Genomic DNA, 22,429 nt, shown 5'->3' with positions numbered 1-22,429 from the left:
TTCTCAGACTCTTGTCATGACCTCCATACTACAGTTAAAAAGTACTGTTTACTTGTAAATAAGTTTCCAGACAATGGATCCTATAGAAAATCATTTTACTCATTCAAATCTAAATTAAGAAGAAGGTGTAAACAAGAAGAAAGAAGTTACAAGAGTCAAATCTGTGACCAAATTTCACTAAATATGAAAAAAGACCCAAACACATTTTGGAATTTACTTAACAAATTAAGTTCTCTTTCAGAAATAAAAGAGGAAAACCATTTTGATCAAGAATTATTTATAAACTACTTTAAAAAAATGAACAGTACTTCTAATATCCAAAACAATAAATTCCATGACATAATTATTGAAAAATTAAAGCCTTAAAAAAGACACTAAATACATGCAACTCTGACAACGAATTAAATAAACAAATTCAGCCAGCTGACATTTTAAATGCAGTTAAAACACTTAAAAATGGTAAATCATCAGCTGAAGACTTAATTTCTAACGAAATGATTAAATGCGGTATGCCAGTATTATTAGAACCCCTATTAAAACTTTTTAACCTAGTATTTATGAAAGGCAGCTTCCCAAAATTATGGAACAAAAGTCTGATTACTTTAATTCATAAAAAGGGGAACAAATCTGACCCCTCTAATTATAGAGGTATCTCATTGACTTCTAATTTGGGAAAATTATTCAATAAAATTATACACACTAGACTTATGAAGTTTATTAACACCAATAATTTGATAAGTGAAAATCAGATTGGCTTCAAAGAAAAAGCTAGAACAGCAGATCATATCTTCTCATTAAAGTCTATTAATTGTAGACAAATATAAAACTAAAAACAAGAAAATTTTTGCAGCATTTATAGATCTGCGAAAAGCCTTTGATACTGTCTGGAGGAAGGGTTTATTTTACATTCTACTCTAAAACAGACTTCCAGGCAAACTTTTTAACGTCATCCAATCAATGTATAATGACAACAAATGCAGAATTAAATTTCAAAATGGTATTAGCCATGAATTTATATCAAATTGCGGAGTAAAACAAGGGGACGTACTTAGCCCCACTTTGTTTAATATTTATATAAATGGCCTTGTAAATGACCTTGATCATGCAAACACTTAACCAATTATTATAGGAGATGTTAAACTAACATCATTACTATATGCAGATGACATTATTTTATTGTCTGAAACCCAAGAAGGGCTACAAAATGCACTATAAAATGAGTTAACTAAATTTTGTTCCGCATGGAAACTTGATGTTAACAAACAAAATCAAAAATTATAATATTCAATTCTAATGAAAAATCTCATTGTAATTATTTTAAAGTAGAAAAAGAACATCTAGAGACTGTTAAATCTATTTGTTACGTTGGAATAACTATAAATTCAGTCTATGGAAGTAGCGATTCGATAAAAGCTTTTCTTATATCAACGAGCGATATTGTCTTATATCAACGAGTTGCATTGTTGGAAATTTCAGACGAATGTTAGCATTTGTACGAAGAAAGGCATATTTCTCGGTATAAAGTAAAGACTCTTTTCTTAAAACAGGGTGATATTTAACATGACATACGTCTGGTGTATAATTTTCATGAGTTATTTTATGTAATAACAAGCAAGGTGTATTTAAACGAGAAAATTGAATTATTGAATAAATGAAACATAAATGCATGATTTATCATTTGTAGATGTACACATTCTATAAATATCATGTAGCAAATTCAGTGGAATGCAATTGAGATGAATTCAATTGTTTGCTACGCCAAAATCACCTATAAGTCAACAATACTGCTATATTTTAAAATATCAATGCGACATTTGTCTTATATCATAGCGATGATTTTTTAATATCAAAAATTTATTAATGCGATACTTTTCTAATATAACTGCTATAGTTTTCTAATATAGAATTAATACGACGACACTTCACAATGCATGTCAAGAAAACTGCAAACATAATTCACAAACTCAGATCATGACCAGTTCAATGTTTTAGGATCAACATCACTAAAATTTCGTAACTGTAACTCAATTAACGCTTACATGAACTTATCATTCCGAAAATGTTGCTTGACCCTATTGATAGTTGAAAGTGTTAACAACCTGTTCAGTCTATTGTTTTCAATCACATGGTTTAACCAACTAACTAACATGGTTAACCCCGCCACATTATTTATGTATGTACCTTTCCCAAGTCAGGAGCCTGTAATTCAGTGGTTGTCGTTTGGTTATGTGTTACATATTTGTTTTTCTTTTATATAATAAGGCCGTTATTTTCTCGTTTGAATTGTTTTACATTGTCTTATCGGGGTCTTTTATAGCTGACTATGCGGTATGGGCTTTGCTCATTGTTGAAGGCCGTACGGCGACCTATAATTGTCAATGTTTGCGTTATTTTGGTCTCTTGTGGACAGTTGTCTCATTGGCAATCTTACCACATCTTCTTTTTTATAATTCTATTTGAAGTGATGATGCAATGGCGGAATTTAAAAGCGGTTGCAAATACGTCTACCGACCTATTAGATTATAATTTACTGGTCACACTGCTATAGTCTACCCACCTTGGTAATATCGAAATAGACAAAAAATATCATTACTTAAAAGAAACATTCATTCGAACAATCCAATCCAATACAGCTCCAAATTACAATGAATATTCAAATGGTAAAATCAATAATCCAAACAAATTAAAATGTACAAATGCTGATGTCCCGCTCTTTGCAGATACCAACTGAGTAGCCTCAGACTATAAATTGGACAACTTCAGATACAACGAAAATCAAAAATTTTGTCAAACAGAAAATATATTTATTATTTTAAAACATAGCAAAAGATATTGAGAAGGAAGACAGTTCTTTTTGGATATCAAAGACTTTTCCCCGTTGGTAAATCGATATCTCTATGAACATAATCAGCTCGCCGCGTGGACGCTCTTTTACATCGCGATGACCGTGAGGGTATTCCGATGTATTGTTGCCGCAGAGATTTGACTTTCGTTTTTGGCTAGTAACCGATCGTATAAATACGCGAACTTTTCTTAGTGCAAAATAACAATCCGTATCGCTTGTTATAAATTCATTTCTTCAATGAGTACTAAAAAACATGTTTAGAACACAAATAAATAAGATGTAAATGTCTTTTCACGTTAAAAATGTGTATATTCGTTCATTCGTTCATTGTGTATTAATTTACGTTTTTTGATTGAGTTAAGTCTGCCAATTGATATTTTATCGTGTGTTTTACTATGTTGTGATGTTATGCTATTGTTTCAGAAAAAGGGAGAAGGTTTGGATCCATTAAAACGTTTAATCCCGCTGCAAATGTTTGCACCTGTCCAAAGTCAGGAATCTGATGTACAGTAGTTGTCGTTTGTTTATGTAATATATACGTGTTTCTCGTTTCTCGTTTTTATATATAGATTAGACCGTTGGTTTTCCCGTTTGAATGGTTTTACACTAGTAATTTTGGGGCCCTTTATAGCTTGTTGTTCGGTGTGAGCCAAGGCTCCGTGTTGAAGGCCGTACATTGACCTTTTATCATGGTTTACTTTTTTTTAAATTGTTATTTGGATGGAGAGTTGTCTCATTGGCACTCACACCACATCTTCCTATATCTATATATCTTTTCTATATTCATAAATTTAGATTGTTCAGTTGGGAGGACTGGAAAGCAGTTATTTATAAGGGGAAATTTTAAAGATTTATAGATATAAGAAGATGGTGCATGAGTTCGAATGAGACAACTTTCCATCAAAGTAATAATTTGTTTAAAGTAAACCATTATAGATCAAAGTAGGTCCTTAAACACGGAGCCTTGGCTCAAAGCGAACACCACGCTATATAGGAACAAGAACATTGCTAGTGTTAAACCATTCAAACAGGAAAACCAACGGTCTAATTTAAAAAAAAAAAAAGGAGATTCAAAAGTACAGGTCAATCATTCTGATACTTTGATAACGGCATTGTTTATTAAACTCTTATTTGATTAGATTTGCTTCCAAAACCAATTGAGAAATTTGTAAGATGTTTTCAAAAACAATTTGAATTTAAGCAATGGTCTTAAAACTGCTTATCTACATACAATACTACTAAGAAGTAAAATTTAAAAAAATACTGAACTCCGAGGAAAATTCAAATCAGAAAGTCCCTTATCAAATGGTATAATCAAATGATAAAACACACCAAACGAATGGATAACAACTGTCCTATTTCTGACTCGGTACTGGCATTTTCAAATTTTGAAAATGGTTGATTGAACCTGGTTTTATAGCACTTCACCTCTCACGTGTATGACAGTCTCATCAAATTCTGTCATATTTACAACGATGCGTGAACAAAACAGCCATAATAGGTAAAATTGTCAAAATATGGGTACAACAGTCTAATATTAATACTAATCGGTACTAATATTGATATAACAAAAACACCGCTATGATATTTTAAAAGTATCGCATTGTTTATTTATGTATATAAGAAAAACACAGCACTTCAAATTTTAAACTGACATAAACTTAAGCTTCTAACTAACTTCTGCATGTATATTTAGACTCAATTGTTGTTTATATTTGAACAATAAGTTTTAAAATTAGTATTTTCTTAATTTTTCGTTGCCGAAAATAACATTTTCCGCATGGAATGTCTGCATATTTACAATTGATATTAGACAATATCGCTATGTGATATAAGAAAAAAGTAAAAACACAAAAATACTGAACTCCGAGGAAAATTCAAAAAGGAAAATCAAAAATCAAAAGGCAAAATCAAAAGTCCAAGCACATCAAACGAATGGATAACAACTGTCATATTCCTGACTTGGTACAGGCATTTTCTAATGTAGAAAATGGTGGATTGAACCTGGTTTTATAGCTAGCTAAACCTCTCCCTTGTATGACAGTCGCATCAAATTCCATTACATTGTCAACGATGCATGAACAAAACAAACATACTCAAAGAGTAAAAATGTCAAAAATAGGGGTACAACAGTCAATATTGTGTTATCATCTTAATATCACTACATAAACAACAAATGTAACAAAGTAGCACAAAAAGGCATACATCAAATTCAACATTCTCATTTTGCTTTTCCTATACGGCTGAATTTATCTATGTAAAGTCTACCCATAAATGAAAGAAGGTTTTCATTACTGGTGTAAAATTGCGCGTTTGAAATTCGCACAGGTAGACATAAAAATAATTTTGTCGTATGACGGCATACATAAATGCAGACTCACGTAAAGTAGATATAACAAAAAACAGACTTACAGTAAAAATAATAAATAAAATAATGGTGTGGTTCAAAGTATGACGGGATACATAAGTACAGTTTCACGTCAAATACGGCTGAATTTATCTATGTAAAGTCTACCCATAAATGATAGAAGGTTTTCATTACTGGTGTAAAATTGCGCGTTTGAAATTCGCACAGGTAGACATAAAAATAATTTTGTAGTATGACGGCATACATAAATGCAGACTCACGTAAAGTAGATATAACAAAAACCAGATTTAACAGTAAAAGTAATAATAATAAATAAAACAATGGTGTGGTTCAAAGTATGACGGGATACATAAGTACAGTTTCAAATGTATATCATAAAAAACAGACTAAACAGAAAAGGTAGTCTTATTGAATAAAATAGTTTTGTCATTCATAGTATGTCAAGATCCTTAAGTAAAAGTAATATCAATAAATGAAATAATTTTGCCGTTCAAAGTATGTGGTTTTACATAACCACAGAGTCACTTCAAATGAATATCTAAAAAAGACATATAAAAGAATACTATAATACGTAATTAAGATGATAACAAACGTCAGTACGCAAAATCTATACTTCAAGACCATCTTGCATTATTTGTGAAGTTGATACGGAATATTTATCAACAAGTTCTGGGTATCTTCCGATGAACTTTTTTAGAAAAAGGACGAGACGTTCTTTGACATATCCCTGGTTCATCAATTTTCTGCTCAGACACTGGTGACGTTTTACAAAGTCTGAATAGGAGCTGCAAGCTCTTGAATACCTAATAAGTTGGGAAATGTATATTCCATATGCAGGTGAAGTTGGTATATTACTACTAAGGTGGGAGAAATTGATAATTTCAAAATTAAAATCGTCTCGTTTGTCATAGATTCTGGTACTGAGATGACTGTGTATGTCAAATTCGAGGTATAAGTCTAAAAATGAGGCAGAGGAAGCCGTGTCTGTGGTCTCTTTAATTTCTAGTTCTGGTGGGTATATTAATGGAATCCAATCAGAAAAGTTCGGATTGTTAATGGAAAGAACATCATCAATATATCTGAAAGTGAACTTAGGACCACGAGAAATCACCTTTCGGAGATTTTCATGTTGAATTATGTTTAGATCCCAAGTAATAACATGGCCAGAGGGGCTGTAATTGTAAGGCGAGTTGGAACAGTCACATGTCAGAGGTTTATTTAGGTATTGTTCTAAATCAAGGTCCTGTAATGCTTGTTTATAGTTAAATATTTTGGGTGCAATGGTTTTGGTGTAACTGTAGTTAAAGTTTTTATCGATACGCCTTCATAGACTGAAATTGTTCAGGAAGTTTAAGTCATTCAAAAAAAAATCTTATGGAAAAAGGAAGAAAAGCTTGGTTTAAAATTAAAAAAACAGTCTCTTTAGATAATTCCTGCAGTATGCTTGAAAAATTATTTGATACTTTAGTTGTTCCAATAACTCTTTATGGAAGTGAAGTTTGGGGTGTAAGCCAAGTGTTCAAAGATTCAGATCCATTTGAACATTTACATATTAAATGAGACAAACAGAATCCCTTTGTACTTTAAAATTCACCTTTCAGCTATAAAATTTCTAAACCACATTGTAAACTCGCCTAACACTTTAGTCCATAAAATATATAATAATGTAGAGAAAACAAGTAAATGGGTTAACATTGTAAAAGACTGGTTAAATAAATTAGGTTTTGGTCATCTCACTTTTAATACTTTTAATTTAAAATATCACATAAATAGTATCCAACAAAGAATCTATGACCAGGCTTATCAAATTATGAATTGTTCTATCAATAAATGTGAAAAATTAAATTTCTTTTGTCATACTAAAAGAATTAGAAAAAGGCCCCCATATATTGATATATGTAAATTCAAAACCGACCGATCAGTTTTCAGTAAATTTAAACTAAGTGCGCATTCCCTAGCAATTGAAAGAGGGCGTTATACCAACATTGAAAGAAGTAAACGGATTTGCTTATCCTGTAACAGACAAGAAATTGAGGATGAATACCATTTCTTCTCAATCTGTCCATGCTATAAATCATTAAAGGATACCTATATACAAAATATTAATAAAAATCTTAATTTCAATTTTATTAAATTGCAGTCCACTATAACACTAAATCATCTGACTGTACTTTTAAATAGCAATCTACCAGTCATTATAAAAATTACCATAAAGTATATTAATGATTGTCTTTTATTAAGAACATCTGTATAACTTTTTTTAATTTGCAACCTAATTTTTGTTTGTGTTCTTTTTTTTTAATTGTTCATGAACATTAACAATGTGTTAACTGTTGATATTTATAGCCTTTTTCTTCTTCGCTGTGAATACCACTGTCACTCTAATATAATTATAATCAATTTAACTATTGTCAGTTTATTGTCTTAATTTTGTATGCCATAACCATTTAATGTAAATGTGTTTGTGCGAATAAAATATTGTCTATTGTCCATAACTTAAGTAATTATAATCATTTCAGGGGTTTCGATACCAGCACATGAATTCTTCAGTTTTATATTATTTGAATGATAAACATCATCAAGTTCCTCAATATTATTGAACCTCTTCATAAACAATCCTCAAAGGGTGACTGGGGTTGAAAATATTGTCACTTAGGCATTCTTCCTATCCAATGTCATTGTGGCAGAAAAAAAATGGTTAAAAAAAACGCACAAAAGTGGGGCGTCTGTTTGGATAAGGATGTACGAAGCAACGTCTGGTCATAATGGGGACGTTAAATCCAATCGGATCCCAGGTATAAAAAAAAAGTGCCACGCTCTCCGAGGCTGTACGTTACTAATAACCCTTGCAACAACACTTTGATGGGACAGTAGTCGTATGTTGCCCGAACGGTTGAAAGTAAAAATGTGTGTCCCTATCCAAATTACCTTCATTTTCCAGTGGCAGTCCAAATGTCCCTCCACTTTCTTCACTATCGGCCTCTTACATTACCTAATTATTGCATTTTAATATTGTTAATTTGTTCTCGTCCCAAACATGCATTAATATTTGTCACAGGACGTTATAAGCAAACAAAAATCAAATATCATAAACAGTGAATAGGTTAAATTTCCATCAAACTTTCAAGGATTCTTCATTACACAAGGGAGCTATACCAGTTGATTTTTAGGGTGGCAAGGATGAAAAATGTTGTCTCTGTCCTGCCTTGTTTATTCTGAATTTTTTACATATATTTTCATCCTGCATTTTTAGCTCGACTTGTCCGAAGGGCCAAATCAGCTTTTCTAATCACTTTGCGTCCGGCGTCCGTCGTCGTTAACTTTTATAAAAATCTTCTCTGAAACTACTGGGCCAAATTAAACCAAACTTGGCCACAATCATCATTTGGGTATCTAGTTTAAAAAGTGTAACCAGTGACCTGGCCAACCAACCAAGATGGCCGCCATGGCTAAAAATAGAACATAGGGGTAAAATGTAGATTTTGGCTTATATCTCTGAAATCAAAGCATTTAGAGCAAATCTGACGTGGGTAAAATTGTTAATCAGGTCAAAATCTATCCGCTCTGAAAATATCAAATGAATCGGAGAACCCGTTGTTAGGTTGCTGTCTCTAAATTGGTAATTTTAAGCCGGAAATTTTTCCGTTTTTGGTTATTATCTTAAATATTATTATAGATAGACAGGTAAACTGTGAAAAGCAATTAATGTTCAGCAAAGTAAGATCTACAAATAAGTAACATGATCAAATTGGTCAATTGACCCCTTAAGGAGTTATTGTCCTTTATAGTACATTTTTAACAATTTAGGGATCTACCATTTGATTTTTATGGGGGCTAGGATGAAAAAAATAGGCAGGACAGGAGTTTTGAGTAAAAAAAAAGGCAGGATGAGACACTTGCAAAAAAAAAAGTCAGGACGACAATTTAGGTAAAAAAAAGTCAGGATAAACTAAAAAAAAAAGACAGGACAGAACAGAGTGAAAAATAAAAAGGCAGGACAGAGATTACAGCTAAAAAAAATGCAGGACAAAATTTTTCATCCTAGCCCCCCCATAAAAATCAAATGGTAGCTCCCTAATTTTCGTAATCTTTTACAAAAATCTTCTCCTCTGAAACTACGAAGGCAAATTTACCAAAACTTGTCCACAATCATCATTAGGGTATGTTTTTAAAAAATATGTCCGTTGACCCGACCAGTTAACCAAGATGGCCGCCATGGCTAAAAATAGAACAAAGGGGTAAAATATAGATTTTGGGCTATAACTCTGAAACCAAAGCATTTAGAGCAAATTTGACAGTCACATGTAAAAATTGTTTATCAAGTCAAAATCTATCTGCCCTGAAATTTTCAGATGAATTGGACAACCTGTTGTTGGGTTGCTATCCCTTAATTGGTCATTTTAAGGAAATTTTGCCGTTTTTGGTTATTATCTTGAATATTATTAAAGATGGAGATAAACTTTAAACAGCAATAATGTTTAGCAAAGTAAGATCTGCAAGTAAGTTAATGACCTAAATGGTCAGTTGACCCCTTCAGGACTTATTGCCCTTTATAGTCAATTTTACCAATTTTTCTTAAATTTTTGTAATCTTTTACAAAAATCTTCTCTGAAACTACTATGACAAAATGTAATCAAACTTGTCAACAATCATCATAAGAGTATCTAGTTTTAAAAAGGTGTCTGATGACCCTCCCCGCAAATCAAGATGGCAGATATGGCTAAAATTAGTACATAGGGTAAAATGCAGTTTTAGGGTTATAAATAGATCTGACTGGTGGCAAAAATATTCATCAGATTTAGATATATCTGCCCTGAAATTTTCAGACTAATCTGACAACCAGTTGTTGGGTTGCTGCCCCCGAGTTAGTAATTTTATGGAAATTTTGCAGTTTAATGCTATTATCTTAGATATTATTATAGTATCTAATGATATCTTATACTATAAATTGTGATTTTAACCTTATTTTATATGATTTCCAAAGCATCAGTAGATACAGGTGAGTGACGCAGGCTCTTTAGAGCCTCTAGTTTTGATGCAAAGTTACTAATCTGGCCTTTTTTCTGTTCCAATTCCTGTCCTGCCTATACAAATTTCATCCTAGCGCCAACCACCCCTCGAAATCAAATGAAGTGCTCTAACTCAGAGAAAAAAAAACAAATTTTACTATCCAGACTATGTTTGTAAGTATGGATAGTAAAATTTGTTTTTTTCTCGAAGTTGTTTAAATCACTCTAAACTAGGTGAGACATGCACAGAAGTCATAGGCTGATCCCGAGGGCCTGGGCCCCCTCCCTTTTGTGGGAAAAATTTGGTTGATTATATAGGAAATCACTGAAGCATGACTGGAGCCCCCTCCCTCTATATCTGTATCATATACCTAAGCGCCTGTGATCTTGCCAAAATGAAAATGTCATATATGATTAAATTATCTTTCAAAAAACTAAGTGTAGCTATAGCTTCTTATAAGTGTTTTATTTTTTTTTAAAGAATAAAACCTACAAAATATATGCTTATTTGAATTGCGAAGAAAATGCTAGTGGTTCTGAGACTGTGTTATAGTGGTCTCAGTGTGGTTGGACTATTTGTGTCCCTCATCTTACAGAATTGCTATCCTTCCCAAAATATTGTCTGTAGGATATCTTCTCTACTTTGTCTGTCTGTTCCTTTGTCTGTATGTCATTAACAAATAACAGGCTATTATATGAACTTGGAATTATTTTTAATTATGGAATTTGCTTGATTTCTTGTTATTGAAATTTTTATTAAATTTCATGTTTATTTTGTACTGAAATGTTCTGTGCTGCACACAACACTTTCTATTACAAAGAAAATAGTATATTTTCAATAGAATGTACTGTGCCGCGCACAGCACTATCTAACCAAAATACATTGTATAGAAAGTGTTATTAACCGCTCAAAAGATTATAATACCAAATAAACATGGAATTTATTAAAAAATTTAAACACAAGAAATTATGCAAATTCCATAATTAAAAATAATTCCAAGTTCAAATTAAAGCCTGTTAAATGTTTCATGGATGATGACTCAAGTATGCATGGTATTGAATTTCTGTGGTCAATAGGTCAAAGTTCAAGGTCGCTGCTACTTTTTATCATTCCAGTATTGGAGAGTTGGTTGCCTTTTTGTAAAGATTTGAGCGTTTGTAATCTATAATACCATTTTAGTAAGGTTAAGTACCTTTTTGTTACTGATGTGTGTTTGTTAACTTATCTTTCATATGAGTATTTTCGACTTTAGTGCGTAATTTACCAGTTTGTGTGTTTAATGTCTATCATACAAGTATTGCAGAGTTAGGTACCTTTTGGTACTGATTTGAGTTGAAATGTATATTAATGTTTTTGTTTTCATATTGTTTACAGTTAGGCACATTTTTGCAAACGAAAGTTAAAGCATGAGCAATTTTTGACATTGTTTTATTTGCAAACATTGGCAATACTCTAGTTCAGTTTGCGATTTTCTACATCATTCCGTAAAAGAAAACCAAAATTATCAATTATAAAACTTCATGAGTTTTAACTTGGCTAACAACTCAAAAGGTAAATAAAATCACAACTATGTACATGTATATATACTAAAAGACTAATTTGTATTCATCGATATCATTTCACAAACTATATGAGACAACAGGCAAGTGCATATGACATAGAAATATAAAAATAAAAATCTGAATTTGTTTTCATTTCTAATTTATTTTCCCTCTTACTCTTCCAGTTCTCCTTTGATTTGAATATATTTTTGCTTGAGGCACTAATTTGAAAATATTGACTGGCCCCTTTAGGGATAATCTTAAATCTATATAAGTATGCTCCCAATGATGTTTGGTATAACTCCAAGGAGGAGGCTTACGTTTAACACCTTTCACTTTTAATGTCATGCACGCTTTTTGTTGAATTTTACTCAGTTTATAGAATTTTCCACATTGATGTCTAAACCAAAAATGCTTAGCTGGATCTACTGTTGGGAAGAAATATTCAGGAGGAGCTAAGTACGTAAAGTTTTCATTTGATGCTGCCATATTTGGATTTAACTGCATATAATCATTTAAAACTAATGTCATAAAATGTGGTCCTGTACTGTCAAGAACATTCCACATATGTTTGAATCGAGGTAGATTTTCCATCATGTTCTTCATAAACGGATGTTTTGGTCGACAACCAATCAATGCATTTATAGCTAAATTTTCAAAATTACTGTCTAACACAGGATGTTCGTATGGTTCCTGACTTACAAAACATGGATACTTTTTTAACCAGGGATCAATGGGTTTAAGACTTTCCATGTCCATATCTGCATAAACTCCTCCAAATTCATGTAGAATTATATATCGTAATGAGTCTGCTCTTCGTATCCCTTCATTGTAACCATTAAATGTGTCTAAAAGATGGGGATACTTTTCTTGAATTAAATGTCTTGCACTTTCATCTGTCCATAACATGTATTCCCAATCAGGATGATTCACCAACCATGTTTTAATCCACTTCATAAATTTACTTGGAATTTCTTTATTTTTCCAAGTCTGATGGAGAATTTTAGGAATTTTATCAGGACCTTGGTCGGGGAACTTTTCAGGATATTTTAACCCATATAAATCTTGTTCCCTTAAAATGGGAATATCAAGGTCTTGGAATGCACCATTGTCTTTTATCTGTTCAAACTTAATCAAACAATGAAGTGCCACCAGTAAGACTATGCCAGACATAATAGTAGGAACTGATTCTCCCCTGGCTATGGTCTTCATTATCAGTCTTTTCCAAGCCATCATCTGAGAAAATATATGTACAAAATATTTATTTTCATACATCAAAATATCCATTTTATTCAATTTAAAACAACTGTTGCTTTATATATTATATTTCACTATAAAATTTGACTATGAAATATTCAACAGTTCCATCCTCTTTCCACTGATCATTAGATTATACATGGAAATTTGCATAAAATTTGAACCATTCACAAGCCAGATGACAGGTGCTACTATTCCTACTAATGGAGCAGGAACCACTTAGTGCTGACCTTTCCAGGGCACATGGGTTTACCCTGTGTTTGCTAGTATTTGTCTTGCTCCATCAACTTAACTTATCAGTCCCTGAGGGTATAATCAGCTCAGTAGTCAGTACTTTGGTACTGACATGATTTAACAAAGTGAAACTTTTCTAAAATTGTCCATTTACAAATTTTGAAATTATTAAAAAACTAAGGTTTCATCTCCCTCAGGTAAAGTTGAATTTAGATAAATTTGGCTATCAATTTTAGGTATTTTTGTCATATAGCTCTTCAACGGTTTCGGTACTTATACATCCTCGGATTTCAAATGTTTGGCTTTGAGCGTTCCTGATGAAGTTAAATCCAGAAAAGTACTTCTGACGCATTGAAATTATTAAAAGTGTTGTTTTCAATTTTTTAACTTTTTTTGTGAATTTTCAAATTTTTTTTCAAAAACACTGTAAGTTTGAAAAATAACATACTGTAGTGATGATACATGTACAATACATCAGATGCATGTAAAGTATCTATGGAACTGATGGAATATATGATGTTTAATGCCTAGTGGCAAATCAGGACACAAATATGTTAATTGTGTAATGAATATATACACAAAGTATGAACCCTGCTTTGTACTAGCTATAGATTGATAATTGACAATATCAAAGAAAATATATTGTATTCTAGAAAATTTCCATTCAGAAAATATCTAAAAATCAATTGCTTGTTTTAAAGCATTATTGGGCTTCAATCTTACATTTGTTTTATTGAGAATTAATTTTAATGACTGTCATTGACTGTTGATTGCAATAATGAAACTATAACATTTTTTTAAATAAATTATGTGAATGGCCTTTACTCAATGATTGTTGAAGGCTGTATGGTGACCTATAGTTGTTTAAAATTTCTGTCATTTGGTGTCTTGTGGAGAGTTGTCTCATTGGCAATCATACCACATCTTCTTTTTGTATAGTCAGCTTGGACATGTTGGAATGATGTAAAATGAACAATGTAGGAAATGTAAGACATAAAAGGGATTTTTTTTCCATACAGCTTGACTCCTATAGTAATCTGAAGTTCTTTTGGACACATTTTCTAATACATGTATATACAATGTATGCTCTTTAAATTAATAGGGTAAAAAATAAAGACATAAATGGTATGTGATGCTAAGTTCGAATTGGATATTGTGATAAGTTAATGGTGAAAGTACACCAGGTGAATAGGTACTAGGGCAAACTGTTTTCAAAGTAAACAACCTGCATCGGCTGTACAGGTAGTCCAAATAATTTTGACCTCTTGCTCAGACTTTTTTTCTAGGACACCTTCACAAATGTTCCTTTAGGGTGACATGTCTTCCTGTACAGGTAGTCCATATAATTATGACTTCTGGCAAGGCTATTTTTTAACATATCACAATGATATTAAAACAGCAGCAAGAATTTTAGTAAATAAAAAGTGGCAACATAGATGGGATAATAGTGATACAGGAAGATTTTATTATAACTTTCATCAGACTGTCACCAAAAATCGACATTTGATTATCCAGATCATAAAACAGCAAAAATTATTAGAAATTTAAGATCCGGATACTACCTAAAAAATTACCAAAACAAAATCAATCAAAATATAGACCCCAAGTGTGAATGTGGTCAATTAGAAACTGTGGAACATTATTTATTATTTTGTGAAAATTATGAAGAGGCACGACAGAAACTTATACATGAAATATACTTTAACACAGGATCGTTGCATATTGATTTGGAACTTTTATTGTCAATGGAAAAAAACGACAATGTCTCTGTCTCTAATGAAACACTAATGCGATTGTTGGGTGACTTTATTTGCGATTCGCGCCGGTTTGTTTAAATATACAATTCCTTGGTTTGATTAATGTAATGTTAGATTATTTTTTTTATTTTTTCCTTTAAATTTTCATGTTAATTAATAAATGTATATATTTTTTAATTTTTGTAAAAATATGTTAAGCAGTTGCCACCTAATAGTATATATTTTAAAGTACAAGTGAGTTGTTTACCAGAGTGAAATATACAGCCCGTAACAGAGAAGCGATGTTTCTTTACCGTCAAAATTAGCTACATTATCGACAAACTGAATTAACTAGTGACCGAACTATTGGTACTTTAACGTTAAAAAGATTGACAATGCTGACAAACTTTCAGGTGTCGATAATCAAGTTTAATACCGATAATATTGAAAATAATTCTAATAATATGAAACAAAATATGTCCATGCACCATTTCGATTGGGCGAAAAGTAGTCATTTCTTCAAAGTCAGAACAGAAAAAAAACGATGTATGGAAGGACGTCTTGATAGTAGTATTTCCTTTACAATTTTACCCAAAACTAAAAGAAATATACTGGTAAACAATTTAAAAGGTGTTTGATAGAAATGAAGTCCTTTATTTTTTCTGACTACAATGTATACCGTATGTGTGATGGATTTGAATTCAATCAATAACTTTGAAATGTTTTCTCATATGCATACACAAAAGGGAGGACTGGTATTTGTACTTCTGTTAGAATGTCTTCGTCCGTTTCACATGCCAAACTTTTTTCTAGTACAGCCGTTTAAACGGGAAAATTTTGTTGAGAATTTTTTTTAATATGACAAAATAACGAGCAAAACTTTTTCTTGTAATGGCACACACAGAGAATATTTTTTTTAGTAAAAATCAGTAAAAAAAAATTCTCGAAATATACCATGGCCAGGACCTGACAGTTTTTAGCAGTGTACAAATGAAAAATGTTTGGTTATCAAGAGATTCTGGTTTCTCTTTTTGTGTGTCATAAACATTCAATTCGGATTTGAATTTAATTTACCGAAACATTTCCGTAAATTAAATCTTAGGACGGTCAGAACGTTTTAAGGACGCAACAGATCGAAGTACAATTTTAAATAGTACATAGATGTGCAATAATTCAGATTCCTGTACATGTTCATGAAGTTCTAAACTTTGAATGTTGATTTCTTAAAAAAACACCATTTTTTTACAATAAAAAATCTCAAAATGTCCGTTAACAATGAAAAAGTTTGACCATGAAAAATCACATATCTAAGAAAAGCAGTCGTTTAATTGATTATAAGAAAGTTTCAGTATATCATGTCAAATTTCTTTAATTTGAGAGTTTTCCTTTAGTTACAAATGTAGCTCCATGTCTGATGGTGAAATAAAAATGAATGTCTCAGAAAGTAGTGAATTAGTTTCCATAAATGACAGATGAATCGGGCCAAGCTTAGTAACTTACAGTAAACAAACTACTATAACATTGACGCACTCGTCGAACCTTTTAAAAGATTTGTGTTTATGACCAAAAATTTATATACAACTTTATTTATAAATTAATCTGAATTTCATAGCGCATCGTCACAATAATGAAAGTTATACAAAAAATCTATAACCAGCAGATCTATACTTCTATAAAGAAAGTATTATTGTACAAAAGGGTATTTATTATAAAATGGTCCTAACTATAGAATAGATAGTTTACCACAGAAATCTTAAACGGAAGTTTCGACAATTTTAAACAGAAGAGATTTGAAAATAAATTTAACTTTAAATAAACACTGAAATAATTTTAATACCTCGAAGGTGTAAAGAATAAACCAACAATCTCAATCTTTAAAAGTGTCTTCATTGCACTAACCGACGAGTTCATGTTTACAGTAGAAACAGTGGATGTGACTCCAATAAATTCATTATCATTGTAGTCATGAATATTTATTATCGTCTCCTATTAGACGATATTACTAGGAGACGTTATTAAGAATCGAACGATGGACAGTCAGTGCGTGAATGCTTCTTACTACCTGATTGGAAGATATTACGAGACGTGAATAATCAAAGTTTATTAATTGGTTAGGACAATCCAAACCTAGAAAATGTCCTTCAATCCCATAGAGTATCGGATTTGTCCTCTTTATTTTAGCAATTAGATTTTGCCTGGTCATTAATCATGCATATTCATGAAATTGGTTGGTATACAGGTAACTTTTATCTATAAATAGACGAATCTTCTGGAGTTTCGTAAACAACAACGTTAAACGATAATATGTACTATTTCATAACGTGTGACCTCACGTGTGTGGTAAAACTTGTTGATTGATGCACGTGGCTATTGTAGTAAATGAATTAACCTACAAAGCGAGAGCACTTTCCATTTTCATCAGCTAGGAGACGACTAGCCCTTTTGGAAAGACTAATACTTGTCGCTTATATTAAATTGATAAAGATTTTATCGAGGTCGCACCAACTGTTTTTACAGCTAAGATCAGTTACATGTGACATGATCTCGTCGATTCGCACGACGAAACCATTGTTTATGACAGAACACACATTCTAGATTATGTATTTTTGTTTCCGTCAGTTCGAAAGTATTTGATCATTTCAACTCCTTTGTATTTCATAATATGTGTCATGAACAAAGACATATGTTCGATTGAATAATGATTTCCTCGTAACAAATGATAGAAATTTCGGAGATCCCGTATTTGATCCTTTACCGTTAAAATGAAAATGCCAATGACTAGAGGTTGATTATAAAAAAATGTTTTACTGTGTTAAAAAAACTTCGACTTAAACAATGAAAACTTACACGTTGGACATGAAATATTTTGTCGATGAAGAAAATTAAATTATGTCACCTCTGAAATAAGTTTGTCGATAGCGTAACTTAGACCCTGTTCACACTAGGACATTTTTATCGATTTAAACTAGACCGGTTCACTTTAGATCGGTTTAAGGGCTAATGTGAACGCATTGAATCGATCTTCAATCGGTCCAAACTAAAACACCAAAAGAGGTAGTTTAGTTTGAATCGATCTAAAGTAAACCAATCTTACTTTAGATGTGAACGCAGAGATCGGTTTAAACTAGTACGATTGAATCGAAAATAACGTATGCGCATGTATAGCGACAAAACTATCTCAGAGGTTCGTTGTTTAACCCATATTTCTCTGTTAAAAGACCTTTAAAACAAACTGTAAACATGTTGTCTTCGCCATAGCATAGATTTGCGAAATCTGTGTCTTCTTTTCTTATGTTGATTTTTTTTCTTTGCAGGAACCGCAGTATTTCCGGCGTCGTATTGTAACTTCGTTGCTACAGTTATTTTTTTCAAAATTAAAGAAAACTGCAATAACACCAGTATCAAAATTTTAAATTGTAATTCAAGAGAAACAATAACTTTATCCAATTTTTTTTTCCAAGTGTGTGTATCAGTTTAACAGCACATGAATTTGATAAATCAGTTCTATTTATACACAGTGTTTACAGTTTTACGGGCCAAAAGGTTAGATCGATTGCGTTTTTAATTGTAGTGTGAACGCAGTGGTTCATATTAGACCGATAGAGATCGATATGATTAAAGATAATGTGAACGCTAACTGGTTTTATTTAGATCGATTCAAATTAGATCGATAAAAAAAAATGCTAGTGTGAACAGGGTCTTTAATATCCTGACGGTAAAGAAACGCGAATTCGATCACTACTCTGTTACGGGCTGTATATACACGCGAGACTTGAATAATTACAAGGGAGACAATCCAGTGTCAACAGCGACACCTACAGAATACAGAATACAATGCCTTCAAGGCATCTCAGAAAAAAACCTTTTCTCTTACTCATTGAGCATGTTGAGTCTGCATGAAAACCAAATAAGAAGCACATGTTACCAATTTTCAATTTTTCAAATTTATCTGACAAGGGAATGACCCCATCATCAGGTTGGGAACAGCGCTCCTGATCATGAGACATGACCTGAAGGTGAGACATACAGTCATCATACAAAAAATTGGTCTTTGACACATAATTTCCCCATTTCCATTGTCAATTTTATAACTGATTTTAAGATGATCTCTATCTTCTTACAGGTCATTAAAACATTGAATAACCAATAAGCACACAAATAAGCTATTGGATCAATAAAGTTGCTAACTATTAGTATAACCTTATCAGTCTATAGAGTGTCTAAAATGTAACATCGATTTGTTAACCAGGAATTGTAAACAGGAAGTACAACGGTGTATGTAAAATTTGATAATGCTGGTTGATTGATTTCCGGAATTGTCTCAAACTAAGTCTACTCCCTACTGTACATATAGAAAACTGTAGATTCTAATATGACGTCCTTAACCCAGACAACATGAGTATGTTGGCCCAACATTGGCACAACGTATATCATTGCATTGGTCCATCGTTTTATTTTAACGTTGGCCCAAGTTAATATAGTCCACGTATGCAACGATATGTAACCATCGGATGTCGATGGAATATTGTATACCTAAACAAGGAATTTGAGGAATCATTGACCTAAAGAAGAGGAATAATTTTTTATCAAGTTCCACTAATGTGAAATATACTATCAGACATATAATACAACTCTTGTATTATATGTCTCTGATCCTATTTAAACAGAAAACTGGCCATTAAAAACCTTAGATAATTGTTTCTGTATTTGTGTTAAATTTTAATTGATCAAACTTATAAAATTGTTTAAAACTCAAGCGGAAATATGGTGCACTCTGACACTCTCACGTACGTGGATAGCTCTAAGTTTGGCCCGACGGAATGCCAACTTTCGTTTTCTTGATGATCGTGATAGGTGACATCTGAACTGACAAATTAATTTCTCTAATTTTATGGAAATATATCCCTTTCCGAACCAATTGTATAAAAAAATTATCAACGTGTGGTTGCCGGTAATCTCAGAAGATAATTGGTTGAGTCAAAGGGTTATAACCTTTCTCAGCTCTCTGAATTGATCAAAATGTTCAAACAGGTGTTCATAGAAAGTGGAAGGCACATTTTGGTTTAGAAAAGAATTAAGGTAGATTCATGGTATATCGCCATCTTGGATTGTACAATCACAGTACAAAATCGGTCTAGTTATTTTCCCAAATCAGCAAATTTGGAAACAGATTTGCAATTTAATGGTTAGACTGTTTATTTATATAAAAAAAAACTTGTTGATTTATTGTATTATTCAAAATATTTTAACAAATATCAACCTTTTTTGTTTTTAAAATCATTTTTTTCAAATGAGCCATTTAAGGGGAGATAACTCTTTTAGTACAAAATTTATACTGGGCTAATAGGGAATTTTTTTATTTTTACTTGTGGCAAGAAAACAAGTTCGGTGACACCATGTTTTCTTTTTATTTTCTTAAAATATATTATGAAACCTATCTTCTCACAATTTATTTCAAAATTCTATCTCATAGAATTTTTTTTATGCGCTCTTATGTGTTTTTTCATGAACAAACTAACCAAATTTAGGCAATTTTCAACGACTCATAGCTTGAAAAATAGCACGGTGACCCACACTTTTTATTACATTTTTGAAAAAAACATAGTAAAATCTTCATTTTGGCAAATTATAAGAAAATTCTGTCTCAAAAAACATTTACTTATGATCTAATTAATCATTAGAGAAACAGATTATTACACAGTTACGCGTGGATTATCGGATTTATCCAATCGAGATAGTTAAATTATCAATTTTAAATCCGATAATCCACTTGTATCAATGTAAGAATCTATATTTATCATAAACCGGAGTCTCTGTATAAACCTCGTATTAAATACACGTATGTACGAAGACAGGTTTATCAAGCTACAGTATATGGTTAAAGCAAAGATGGGAAAAGGAGTCAAGCATAGGGCTATTAATTATAAAGTAAGACCCGTTTCTTTAACTGCGATATGTTGTAAAATTTTTGTAATATTTTAACAAGCAGCATTCGAAAACATCTCACAAATAATAATATATTTAATGACCAGTGGCGAATCCAGGAGTTTTGAAAGAGGGGGCGTAGTTTTTAAAGATTGCCGAGCGGAGCGAGGCGAAAATTTTTTTGGGCCCTTTTTAGGACTAAAAACATAAAATAAGTGAAATATGCACTTTTTAAATGGTGCCTGACGTGGGGCATGCATATTTTGTAGTTGCTATTAAGGTGTAAGTGTTGGACATTTTCGATGCTGTATTGATTGTCTACCATAAAATGATAGTATGGATCCAAAGCCATGTTCTGATACATTTAATGTGGGATTTTTCAGTAAAACATAGACATGGACAATTCTCGCAATTATGTTGCAAGTTAAGTTAGAATAACTTCACTGATTTCTTGTTGTAAACAAGATATACGCTGGGCTATTCAATTGAATTTGAAATACGAACGACACGAGTTAAAAAAGACAAACAAGCAATTGTTATCCAAATGTTTGGTTGATATGTTTCACCAACAACATTAAGGGAAGTAAAGGGTTCTAAATCAATCAAAGGCTAAGAATGAGTCTGAAATGACAACGAATTTATGAATGACGGCCGACAAATGGAGACATAAAGGCCACACCCAGCAGCCAGGTTGCAGTCTGGTCTTGAAAAAAAGTATTCCATATATATCAGTTCGGCGAAATAGACATTCCGGTCAGACATGAAAACCCCTGCCACAAAAAAATATGCCCGCTTTTATTCAGCATGTTCATTTAATGCTAAATAATTCTGTTGGGAATTTTCGTTTCTAATAGCAAAAAAAGTGGACAAGATTTTTGTTTTGCGTCCAGAATTTTTGCTTAAGGCAAAAATCAGAGTCAATTTTTTTTTCTCTCAAATATCTAAGACTGTCTCCTCAAATCAAATGGTTCGTACTTACGACTTTAAATCTATATAGAGCTTATACTGACTGGGGATCATTATTCAAGGCTGGGGCGTTTGGGGTCAAACATGTTTCCGTAGTTCGATAATATTTCTGTGTAACTTTTTTTCATGAGAGTGTAATAGTCAATACTAATAGAGCATTACTTTCTGTTTGGTGGAATAGTGAAAAAGAAGTCAATATGTTCTTGCTAAATCCTGTGTCGCTTTGAAGGTGTCATGATTGTTATCATCAGCCTACGCAATGTGTTACTGTAATTTGAATTTCAAAATGACAGAGACGTTTTATTCGACGCACTGCAGGTCAACTCCACCACAGCGAATCACATGATAATCAGTAAATTCCAGCGAAAAATATCTTTATAAGTCAAGAATTGTCGCATAAAAATTAAATAGTAGTACACGGGAAATGGCAAAGTTCACGAAGTCTAGTCTGATTAATCATTTTACAAAAAAAAAAAAAAAGTCCGAGCAAAAGGCTGGGGGGGGGCGTATGCCCTCTACTCCCCCCTCTGGATCCGTCACTGAATGA

At 32.1% G+C, this 22,429-nt stretch overlaps 1 protein-coding gene across 2 annotated transcripts; it reads right to left on the bottom strand.

Annotated features, from left to right (window-relative positions):
* Positions 1-11,634: 11,634 nt before the first annotated feature.
* LOC143071878 (uncharacterized) lies at positions 11,635-19,306 on the bottom strand. Of its 2 annotated transcripts, none has more exons than XM_076246515.1 (2): positions 19,192-19,306; positions 11,635-13,000 (listed from the first exon to the last, which is right to left on the bottom strand). In XM_076246515.1, the coding sequence occupies exon 2, from the start codon at positions 12,998-13,000 to the stop codon at positions 11,921-11,923; it is 1,080 nt and encodes a 359-aa protein (XP_076102630.1). In that variant the 5' UTR covers positions 19,192-19,306; the 3' UTR covers positions 11,635-11,920. The 2 variants fall into 2 exon arrangements, with proteins under 2 accessions (XP_076102630.1, XP_076102632.1); XM_076246517.1 differs by having other exon boundaries at positions 19,180-19,260.
* Between the last annotated feature and the right edge of the window lie 3,123 nt (positions 19,307-22,429).

Source organism: Mytilus galloprovincialis, chromosome 4 (genome assembly GCF_965363235.1).
Source record: "Mytilus galloprovincialis chromosome 4, xbMytGall1.hap1.1, whole genome shotgun sequence".
Lineage (NCBI taxonomy): Eukaryota > Metazoa > Mollusca > Bivalvia > Mytilida > Mytilidae > Mytilus > Mytilus galloprovincialis.
This window is presented reverse-complemented; position numbering and strand designations above follow the sequence as displayed.

Excerpts from the sequence above, each read along its gene's own strand:
- LOC143071878 (XM_076246515.1), bottom strand. The coding sequence starts at position 13,000 with ATGATGGCTTGGAAAAGACTGATAATGAAGACCATAGCCAGGGGAGAA.